This window comes from Schistocerca americana, chromosome 9 (assembly GCF_021461395.2).
Source record: "Schistocerca americana isolate TAMUIC-IGC-003095 chromosome 9, iqSchAmer2.1, whole genome shotgun sequence".
Taxonomy (NCBI): domain Eukaryota; kingdom Metazoa; phylum Arthropoda; class Insecta; order Orthoptera; family Acrididae; genus Schistocerca; species Schistocerca americana.
Genome location: NC_060127.1, coordinates 82308612 through 82320914, shown reverse-complemented (window position 1 = coordinate 82320914; position 12303 = coordinate 82308612). Strand labels below are relative to the sequence as shown.

The window sequence follows — 12303 nt, the reverse complement described above, 5'->3', positions numbered from 1 at the left end:
CGTCATTGGTTGTAGCAGTGCTTCCTTTATTTATATGTCTTTCTCATCTACTTTATCTGGAAGTAAGTAATCAGGTATATGTTTACAAATGAAGTTATAATGAGATCTGAAATCACCAGTGTTTTGTAATTAGCATGGTTTTTAAGTAAACTAATTACACTTATGAATTCTAAATAACCAAAAAATTGTAATAGGTACTACAGTGAAATTGGATAAGCCCTGAGTCAATATTTGAGATTTTTATGTACTGTGCACATGCCATATAGATGAGTAAATTGAATATTTCATTAAATTTGAAAAAAATTAATACTAATTTTGGAGGGGAGAAAAACAAAAAGGTCCACCTGCTTTGTTACAAAGTCAATTGGTCTTTCTCTTGTCCTGTTCTGTCTACTGAGCCTGTACTCACCTGTAACTCTACCTCAGTGGTTTGCAATCTTTCTTAGACCATTACCCCTGAGTGTAATTAGACATAAGCTATAGTTCAATTCTTTTATCTTGGCAGCTCGCGCATGCCCGCCCAGACGCAGGAGATTGCTGCGTTGCCAGTTGCACACGACGCACGCGCCATTGTATAGCATAGTTTGCAAGCTTACGTTTAGGGGGGAGCGTGCAGTTCATGAAGTAAAGCCACCACAGCCGCATTAACCCTTTCGCTGCTACAAAGACGTGCTCCCTGCATTCCGCGCTATGCGTGATTTTGTCACTGCACTGCTCGCCTGTGCAGACACATCATGTTCCGACTGCTTTGACACTCTTATCAAACGATTCCACAAAAACTATTTGGCCCAAAAATGTGATTTTTACGCGTCTTCTTGACTGATACCTTCCCCCCATAAATGACTTAATTTTGTTTCGATGTTCAATGCAGTTATTATGCAGCATTAAATGTAGTAAACCATTGCACGAAATTTTGAAGAATTTGCAGAGGTAGAAGTCCATTGCGTATACTTTCCGTATGGTGGATTTTAGTTGCAACAATGTTGAGAATGAAATGTGGACAAGATACCTAAATTTCATATAAAATTTCATATAATATTTTTGTGAAATCGAATGATAAGTGTGTCAAAGCAGTGGGAACACCATGTGACTGCACAGGCGAGAAGTGCAGTGATGACAAAAGCGCGTACAGCGCGGAATGCAGGGAGCACGTGTCTGCAGCAGCGAAAGGGTTAATGAAGAGACAAAGCACTAGAAATTTCAAAAAATTGCATTCAAATGAATATAATTCGTGAAGTAAGGCACTTCGAATTTCTTTTTAAATAACGAAAATATTAAGCACCACACAAGGTTTGAACTCAAGCTTTCGCGTAGCAGCCCAACACCTTAACTGTTACGCTAACACACCTCGTCTGACTACATAACGCCAGGAGGACTATAACACGTCACGCAAAATACTGACAAAACACTGTTGGTATGAATTACTTACGCTTCGTCGAAGTACAATAGGAAATAAACAATTACCGCTGTTCTTTATTGTAAAAAAGCGGTTCGTGAGAGTATACAAACACCTTTCCTTGCTATTGCCTGAATTAGGAGTCTTATTGCTTGTTTGGTTTAATTAATTAATAGAATATGAAGCAATTGGTATAAAGAATGCTTTTTCCAAACTTTCTATAAAAGAATGTCTGCTATCAATACATTGCTTTTGTTCTATTACTTTATTTATGACTGAACATTTCTAAAACTGAAGACACTCGTCCCTGCTCTGCACTGCAGTCGAGATGTGGCAACGTCGTTCTCTGTTCATTGGCTGACTGTGTTTTGTGACGTCAGATGCGGAGAACAAACCTAAACTCGGCCGCCAACATAAATGACGCACATTTTAGTACCCTCCCCCCCCCCCTCTCCCCCAAATTATTGCCAACTTTAGCAACTAACTAAACTGTAGAATGAAAGACTTTTCTTGGAGATTTTTGTTTTAGTTTTTAAAATGATGAATGATAAGTAGTTGGGGTGTGTGTGTGTGTGTGTGTTTGTTTGTTTGTTTGAATGAGGGAGGAATTTGTCATGCATCACTAGTGCTACTTACAGCTCCTACTCAGATAAGAAAGCTAATTATCCACAGTGAGGGTAGACACATGTTTCAAAACATACTTCCCCTGCTCTTCATTGCAGCACTTGCTTGACCTGCACATTGCAATCTCATTTAAAATCAGCCAAGTTAAAATGTGTTTGCTATACCTAATGTTTGTAAATCACTTGATTGCTGCACTTCTTATTTCTGAACTAGCAGAATTTGGAAGACTTCAGGCTGTTAATGATAATAATAATAATAATGATATATAAAAACAAAGATGAGGTGACTTACCGAACAAAAGCGCTGGCAGGTCGATAGACACACAAACAAACACAAACATACACACAAAATTCAAGCTTTCGCAACAAACTGTCTGCTTGTGTCTGTATGTGTGGATGGATATGTGCGTGTGTGCGAGTGTATACCTGTCCTTTTTTCCCCCTAAGGTAAGTCTTTCCGCTCCCGGGATTGGAATGACTCCTTACCCTCTCCCTTAAAACCCACTTCCTTTCGTCTCCCCCTCTCCTTCCCTCTTTCCTGATGAGGCAACAGTTTGTTGCGAAAGCTTGAATTTTGTGTGTATGTTTGTGTTTGTTTGTGTGTCTATCGACCTGCCAGCGCTTTTGTTCGGTAAGTCACCTCATCTTTGTTTTTATATATAATTTTTCCCACGTGGAATGTTTCCTTCCATTATATTAATAATAATAATGTGTACAGCACTATAATAACAATGATGGTGATGATGATGATAATAATAATACTGTGTACAGCACTATAGTAGTCCTTCTGTAGTTACTGCTGTGTCATGCTGTCAATTAATTCATTTATCTGTTTCAAAGTGAGTAATGAAGCAATTTCCAGACTACTGCAGGTACTATCTACAACTTTGAGAAGACATTTTCTTGAGATATTTCTCAGTTGTTACGTATGTGTCTCACTTTTACCATCAGTGATGTACAGGACAAAGCCAACATTTGTGTGTAGTGGGTGGACTACTTGAGGAATCTGTAACCTCTGCCACATTAATGCTACTAATTGAGAAAAAGTAACTATTGTTAACTTATATAATCAGTATTACAGTACTAAAAAATTGTGGTATGTGTAATGATCTTTCAAAAGTAATTTATTTTTGTGGCTGAAACAGAATCAAATCATTTAGTTTGTACTCCTCAGAAAATTTCATTTTACCCCTCAGGTGATAATTAACCTCAGGTTGGCAACCACTGCTCTATCCCCTATATCCTAAAGCTTCCCAAAGAGCCGTGATTATTAAAATTTCATCTCTCTTCAGATACTGAATTACCCATTGAGTTACCCATTCAGTATCCTCATATACTATCTCAATATCTTCATCTTCTGTACGTAATATCTGTGTGCATAAGTAAACTACTGTTGTTGGCATTATTTTGCTGTTGATTCTGATGAGGATAATCCTACCACTAAATTATTCACAGTAACACACTCTCTGCCCCAACTTCCTATTCATGATAAATCATACTCGCATTGCAGCATTTTCTGCTGCAGTTGATACACCCTTACAGTCATCTGACCAGTATTTCTTTCCTTCTTTCCATTCCACTTCACATGCCCCTACTGAGAAACAATGCCTCTGAATTTTTGTGGGAAAACTCTTAGAGCTGTTTAAATTAAACAAATGTTATTAACATTTTGCTTCTTTATGCTTCATGTTTATGTCTTTATTTATCCACATAGTCACACTGGCAATGAACACATCTCTCCCAATGAGAGCCCATTTTGTTCACACTGTCACTGTAGAATGCCTGACTTTTTTGGTGGAGCCACAATCTTACTTATGCTTGCACCACTTCCTCATTATCAAAGTGAAGTCCTTGAAGGTGTTCATCAAGTTTTGGAAACAGATGAATAGTGGGTGAGGCCAAGTCAGGACTGTACAGAGGATGATCGATGACAGTGAAACAAAGGCATAGGATTGTCACAGTATCACAACGCCTGTGTGTGGTCTGGTATTGCCATGCTGAAGGATAGGGTACTCCATGTGTGGGTGAAGTTTACTGCAGTTAGAAATTCAATTACAGCTTGCTGTTCATCACACACTGACACAGATATGTTACACGCCGCCATGTTACATGCTACAATTTGGAGCCTGCAAATAGAGGGCTGCAAATATGTAGACATTAGGAATAAAGATGTAGAATGTCAACACCATTTGTTTTATTTAATAAGCTTTTCAAGGTTTCACATAAAAAGCTTGGAGGAATTACTTTACAGCATGCCATTTGTAGTGGTACATATTGCTACAAAGTAGAGCAACATGTCTCACTTCCCTTTTACTAGACTGAAGAAAGTTGTGTGAAAAGCGTGACTTTAATTAGTAGTAGCATAAAGAGTGCCTACTGTGCCTGAGTTTGTTGGAATTTATGTGCAGATATGAGGATGAAAAACGCAGGTTCAGCACAGAAAGTGATGATGGATGTGTAATTTGGACTGGCGAGTGAGGGGTCACTTGCATTTTGCAGTTGTGCTTTCGGGGTGCTGTGGACTCCAAAGAAGAAAGGGACCTGATGGCAGTTGTTGAGCACTAAAGAAAAATGAATGATGTTATACAGGGTGAAAAGTATTTAAACCAGCAAACTCTGGGAGTTTGTAGGGGACATCAAAACAAGTATTTTTCCCTAATGTCATTTTTTCCTATGCGGAGTATTTAAACCGGTAGAGGAAGATTTCTCCGGTGACAAATTAATTAAACCAACAAAAAAGTCTAGAGGGGACATATCTGGGGATCGAGCAGTGCTACAGGACCACCTCTGCCAATCCACGTTTCTGGGAACTGACAGTCCAGGAATTGACGCACACAACGACTTAAATGTGATGGCGCCCCATCATGTTGGAACCACATGCGTTGTCTTGTAGGGAGTGGGACATTTTCCAGCAATTCTGGCAATGCTCTGGTGAGAAAATTGTAATAGTGCCTGCCATTTAATGGTCTAGGTAGCAGATACGGTCCAGTTAAACAGTCCCCAACAACACCGACCCACGCATTAATGAAGAAATGCACTTGATGAGCGCTAGTAACTGTGGGATGTGGGTTATCCTCACTCCAAACATGCGAATTGTGCATGTTGAAGACACCCATCACGCCCGAATGTTGCTTCATCGGTAAACAACACAGAGGATGGAAATGTAGGGTGCGTTTCACAGTGTCCCAGGTACCACTGCAAAAACTGTGCTCTGGGTGGAGAATCAACTGGTTCTAGGTCGTGGACATGCTGTAAGTGAAATGGACGTAACAATTGCTCTCAAAGGACTGTTCTTACATTCATCTGATTCGTCCCCATGTTACGTGCAATTGCACGAGTGCTGATTGAAGGATCCCGCTCCACATGCTGCAAGACAGCTTCCTCAAATTGCAACATTCTTACTGTGAGATGGTGTCCCTGTCCAGGTATCTGCTAAATGACCAGGTCTCGTGCAGACGTTGGTACACAGCAGCGAAGGTCGTATGATGTGGAATATGACAATTAGGATATTATTGTTGATAAACCTGCTGTGCAGCTCGTCTGTTGTGGTGCACTACGTAGTACGGACCAACCATATCAGTGTATTCACTCCAGGTGTATCGCTCCATTAGTAAACAGAGACAATGCACTACTACACTGGTGGACAGCAGTTGCCTACAACTGAAGAGCATAATACGCCCTCTAACAACTGAAGAACGTAATACGGCCTCTAACAACTCAAGAGTGTAATACGGCCTCCACTGGTTTAAATACTCCTCATAGCAAAAAATGACATTAGGGAAAAATATTTGTTTTGATGCCCCCTACAACCTCCCAGAGTTTGTCGGTTTAAATACTTTTCACCCTGTATAGACTCTATGCTATGCTATCTCAAGTAAGTGTGAACTCGTAGTTTTGGTGAAGCATTGAGGCATCATGTATGAACATGTTGTCTGAAAAGCTTTGTTAAATAGCAGTTGCAAGTTGAGAACTTATTTGAGTATAGGAGAATTACAGAAACTGTCTTTTGTGATTTCATAGTGAGTTGTTTAAATGTAGAATCTCTCCTATAGCCCTTGCCCTCAACAGTCGGAAAAAGAGTCTGCAGTCAAATATGTGGCACTACATAGCAGGACCACATCATCAAGAGAAAACAAGACAGTGGCCAGAAATTTCAGAAAGTAACTGTTGTTATAGGGAACTAGTGTAGACTTGGCACCTCACTATATATCAACCATTTAAAATCAACCCACAACTGACTGAGACCTTGCATTTCCCTTTTGAAAGTTTCTTACTTTTATACATGCTTTTAATATTCCATGCTTCAACTTGTAGAATGTTCCCCTCCTGTTGATTGTTAAATATTTTTCTTATCCTCACCTCTCACTTTGCAGTCCCATCCCAGACATGCAAATGGGGAACAAATCCAAATTCTTTTGCCAGTGGAGACATCTCAGCATGGTACACATTGTGCCTTTTATGCAGCAGTTTCCATGCCTTCTGCATCCACACTCCGTTGATTGTTTCTCATTCTTCTGCCTTTTAGGGTTAGTTTCCCACCCCAAGGGCAGTAGGGTACCCCCCCCCCCCCCCCCCCCCTGCCCTCTTTGATAAAAGTCTGAAACCTCTATTGTAGATGGTTTTTATTCAAAATGTAAGCAATGACTGGTTGGGCATATGGCATGATGTTAACTTCACATTTGATGCAAATGGCATAGGAATGAAAATTGATAATATTCGTACAGTGGACCATCCATTGCGCCCTCTACATTGACTTGCAGCCTGTTTACATAGTTGTAGATAAGTTTGGAGAGTGAAATACATTTTTGTTTGTTTATTGTTTTTGTTAACTGTGGTAAATATCAATAAAAATTCAGTCATATGTTATTGGAAAGTTGCTCGGTCTTATGTTGAATTTACAAACTGCCTCAGTTTGATAATTTCTCTGTTATGTGTGTGGTATCACTGGGCCACAAAGTTAGGTTGCTTATTTATCTTTTTATACAGGTGTTCCTCACAGCCTGCTACATCTGGGTCACAATCAGATTCCACCACAGTGAATTCTCCAGTCACAGAGTCCACATCAGCATGTGCTGGAAGTTCAGATACTGTGTGGGACTTGGGCTACACAAGCTGTGAAAGAAAGAAAGTGGTCTATGTCTGGACCATTTCAGGCTTAACAAACTGGCCCGAGAACAGAGATTTTGTCGCGTCACCTCGTTTCTGCCATCCTGAGTCAATTCAGTGGGAGGTAAGGCTCTATAAATTGGGAACAGAATACAATGTGCGCTTCCAACTGTTGGAAAATAATGATGGTGGGAGTGTAATGGTGGATTTGAGTGTTTCTGTAATTTCCCCAGAAGGAGAGAGATGCGGAATCAAAACATCACCGAGCTGCTGGTTTCAGGAAGGTTCAGAGTCAGATAAATTTGAATTTGGGTGTTTAACTAATGACATGTTGAAAGTAGAGTGTGAAATCGGTACAGTGTGTGTCGTGCAGCAGTGTGTTGTGGCAGTTAAGCCAGTGCTGCAGTCTCGTCTTAGACAGGATCTGCATTCCCTACTAGAGTCAGGAAATTTTGCAGATTTTAAACTGAGTGCCGGGACTGTCGAGATGAGAGTACACAGAGCGATACTGGCAGCCCGTAGTCCCTTCTTCGCCCGTAACCTACGGCCGGGATCAAAGGTGTTCAAGAAGGGCCAGTTGGAAGTTCTGGATGTGAAGCCTGAAGTGTTGGCTGACGTTCTGCACTACATATACACTGGGGGAGTGAAAAATCTGAGTGACTCCACAGTGGAGCTGCTGGGAGCAGCCAACAGATTTGAACTGTGTGACCTGAAGAGGGAGTGCCTTGCTCATCTGTCCAACAGGCAGCTCACTGTGGGTAATGCCGTCACAACAGCTGTCTGTGCTGTGGAAAACCAGTGTGATGCATTGTTAAACTCATCTGTGGAGTTCATCCGATCACATTTCAAGCAGGTGATGGGGACTACCGAATGGATTGAAGCCATTCGCAGGCACCCTGAAGCTATCAAGAAAATCAGTCAAATGGTAGCAAAAGCTGGAAAGTAGACTCTGGTATTAAAAGTGTTTTGGTTTCACTACATGTATGAACATGTGTTTTTCCCAAAGAGTATGTATATTTATGGAGTAAGTATAGTCTACTGTGTATTTTCTCAACATCAAACCTGGCTAGTCACATGATTTAGGGATGATGATGCTTGTCTACAATTTGAAGTAATAGTGAAACTTGAATATTATATGTATTCGCTTTGTGTTATATACATTTCTGCACATTTGAGTTTTAGTAACAGCTGTGCTGCGGTATTGTTGAAGCTATGGATGTAAAGAGATGTACATCAAAGGTGAATCACTTTCTTTCAGAGATATGTGAAACAAATGTATAAATATAAATGTCATATTGCTATGAAATAATTTATATTTTGAAAAATATCAAGACTTGGTATTATAAAGTCTTATATTTTAGAGATAATTTCTGCCATTTTATGGCCAGGTGTTTACAAGACAAGTGCTAGATAAATTTACAAGTGTTTTTGAGTAAACTGCCAGTCAGTGTATACACATAGGCGCTATGTTAATATGCAGATAAAGTTTTTGCACAAGTCTGTTTAATTTCTTCCTATTTATGCAGGTTTTCAAACCCCTGTATGTATCTAAGTATTTCTGCGTGAGAAGGTTTCCTATAGAGTCTAACTGGAACATAATTAATTGGAACAGAATCAACAATATGAAAACCTAAAAAAAAAGCTATCACTTGTTTTATTTCTCCAAAATTTGAACTTTTTTTCATGTTGTATGGTGTTATTTTGCTGATGAGATGGTGAAAAAATGTCATAGATATTTTACTTGTCTGTAAAAATCAGAACGGTAAATAAAGAAAAATTGAAAATAACTATGTAGAAGCAGGTAGTTCAAATCACTTACCATATTTACTGTAACAGTTTTGTAGTTTCTTCATGACACATCAAAGCCTTCTACATTGTCATTATAACATAATTAATTGGAGCACAGATTTGACAATATTAATAAAAAAGCACAGTACCATTGCGCTTCAAATCTTGAAGCCAGCTTCAGTTCCTGGTATCAAATTGTTAAGATGTCTATAAAATAGTTATACAAAGTTTGACAGTACTTTTAACATGATCTGTGCGTAGCAGCAAAGTAGCAACACTCAAAATACACTAAGTGCTATACAGGCTGAAATACGCCATCCCAAACTCAAGTGATTTGAGCTGCAGGAGATGTTGTGGACAGAATTCTTGTTCTTCATGTCTGATATTTATATCGTATGGTTTTGCACCTCTGTGCAACATTGATTTTCTTGAAAATTGTGGACATGAATTTTTTTTTCTTTTTTTTTAAATTGTAAATTAATTTGAGATGAACATTTAAGGAACATCTGAGAAATTAATATTATATTCAAACCCAGTAATTAGGAAGAAATATTGTTGAATATAGCAATGAAAACTGAAAATGTGTCTAATATTTTGTTATGTTGGACCAATTCAATGTCCTGAAAAATGTTAGTATTGTCATTATGTTGAATATTAAGATAAATTTGTCACATATGAAACAAATGTTTGTTTGTTTAGTGAAGTAAATGTTTAAAACACCTTTTTCAGTTATTGCAACCAGTTACAAAGCTGTACACATTAGTCCCAGCTGTTGGATGACAAAATTGTCACACCTTGCCTTTATTTATTCTATTTTCTGCTGTTGTTTGAGTTGAATGGTACAGAAGTCTGCCTTACTACATCCATTTTAACTTATAATGTAGCATTAATAATTTAGTATTGAAAGGATTGGTTCTTCACATTTTAATGAAAAATATCATGACACTTTGGCAACAAACCTTCTATATGACTTCATTTTTCCTGGATATAATGTTAAACACAGATGAATAGGGAAGAATATTTTGGCAGTGTGCACTGTGGCCATTCAGATTCAATGAGAGTAAGTGTTTTGAGGTGTCTGTCATTTGTTTGAGCTACCTCATCTTCAAGGTAGTTTTGGCATATACTCTGTGGTTCTTAGAGCAAATAGTTTTTTTAAACTGCAAAAACCAGATGCCAGAAAAAAATGCTACTTAAACTTCTATATGAACACTTTGTGTTTCATGTTGTCAGACAGACTTCATGACACATTTTTTAAACTATTACTGCAAAATCTTACTGGGGCAAGCCTAGTTAAACAAATTCTTCTTCTGAATCAGCTGAGAAAAGGTCTTACCTGTTTTATAATAGCCTCATTGCAATGTTGCATTCACACTTTTTCCAAGTGGAAGAAGAGTCCACTCAGAATTAAAATTCCAAATGAACTTCACACAAACAAAATCTCCAAAAATACAGACTGAGCTACAGTCCTCACTTAGTGCAAACATTCGCTATTACACAATGAAGTAAGTGCAAAAAGGATGCATCCAAAGCCTCAAATCTGACTTCAGAATGTGAAAAGTAATGTAAGCACATTGGGCATCAGTTTTATTGGTTGGAGATATGGCAAACAGTTCATGTCATTCAACAGAATACTTTATAAAATCAGACCAATTCCTGTCTCATTGAAGTCAGTTTTGTGGACTTATGCCTGGAGTACATTGTTTTACCACTATCGCTGTTGCAATGCTTGTGAGATCTTTTAAATTTTTTGAAGATTTTCCAGGGAACCATTGTTGTAGGTGAGCAGTGGACAGCTGTTTCTCCCCTTGCATGTTCGAAATCTGCTTGTATCTGACAACAAAATGATGTGGAAGGACTTTCCAATTTGCCAGACTACCACCATTTGCTGACTGACTGCATTAGTGTCATTCTTGCTCCTTAAAACAATACCTGAAGACCCTTGACATTAAAGTCATTAACTGTGTTTCTGGTTTCACAATATTTTACTTGTGTGTTTGATTGTTATTCACAGAAGAACAATTAGTGCATTACGTGGTTGAGTTACTAAATGCATTACAACAGCCCTTAGTTTCTTCATAAAAATTGGAATTGAGAAAGAGAGAGGGGCTGTTTCAGTTATATTACCGCATAACTTCACACACATAGATTGTATAATAGAATGAGACTGGCTGCAAACTCATCAAAGTGAAATATAATTGAAGGTACGCTATTTTAACTGTGTAAGCTACAGCAAAAGTGTCTGTCTCTCTCTCTCAGGATATCAACAAACATGCCATTTGTATTCATGCAACTTAAAGTTCCCTTTTTTCTGACAATAAACAAGTTTTAGTCATACTCTTCAAATGGCTTTCCCCACTTGGACATTCTCTACTTATTGTAGAGGTAGCATTAAGCATCTTCCTCCTGCGTATCACAATAGACTCAAAATGCACATACATTATTCAGAAATGAAGAGCAAAAATATTGCATGTCAGTTTCTCTTGTTAATGACATCCTAAGTTATTCACTTAAAATGAAAATTTATGCAAGTATGAGAAGCAATGCATGCTTACTTCCTGGGGAATATCTCAGGCATTGCTAAATACTGTACAAATTACTTTCCAAACCATACATAGGCCAGATAACTGTCCAGGATTTCTCTATAACAATGCAGGGCCTTTTTTTGGGGAGGGGGATCCTTCTGTTCTCAATTTTTTATAAAACTGTTTCAAACCTCATCTTCATTTCATCATGAAAACATAGAATTACTTCATCATGAAATCATTGCCAGAGTTGAAAAAAGGCGACAGGTAACACAAAAAACTCTAGGATCAAACCCTACATCTTTGGATTCATAGGGTCTTTTACCCACTGAGCTCCTCTGTTTTGATGTAACAAGAAATAATTTATTTTGAGATGAAAAAAATGGTATTGTTTGAAAATGCTTCTCTATGTAACACACAAAGTACAAGGAATGTTCAGTGACTAATGCAACACATCCTTTTCTTGGCCAATTTCCATTAAAAAAAAAAAATTGTGGAATTTGTTGTGGGGCATTCTGCCGCTACAGTTTCATGGCATTCCAGTAGGTGGCAGCACTATACATAGCCTTCAGAATAATGTCTGTAACGGAGCTGAGTTCCACGCAGACAGCTGTCATCGAGTTTGTTTTGGTGAATACCCAGAACATCAGACATTCTTAGGTGCTTGCAGAATGTCTGTGCAGACTGGGCAGTGAACAAAAGCACAGCAAGTCATTGCGTGAGGTGTCTGTCATCATTGCACCCTGCTCACCCAGACCTGTCAGATCTTCCCCCATGCTGGCCGAACACGCACAGCTCTGACCCCTGCAATGTCAGAATGTATGGACACTCTCATTTGAGGTGATTGACTGATCACAATCAAACT

General features: G+C 38.6%; 1 protein-coding gene across 2 annotated transcripts in view; it reads left to right on the top strand.

Annotated features, from left to right (window-relative positions):
• The window catches only part of LOC124551016 (BTB/POZ and MATH domain-containing protein 4-like), an 81649-nt gene extending 72856 nt beyond the window's left edge, over positions 1-8793 (top strand). For both annotated transcript variants that reach the window (XM_047125861.1, XM_047125862.1), the window contains one exon: positions 7006-8793. In XM_047125861.1, the coding sequence (XP_046981817.1) occupies positions 7006-8071 (1066 nt within the window). In that variant the 3' untranslated portion in view covers positions 8072-8793. The remainder of the gene's footprint in view (positions 1-7005) is intronic.
• The last annotated feature ends 3510 nt before the right edge of the window (positions 8794-12303 follow it).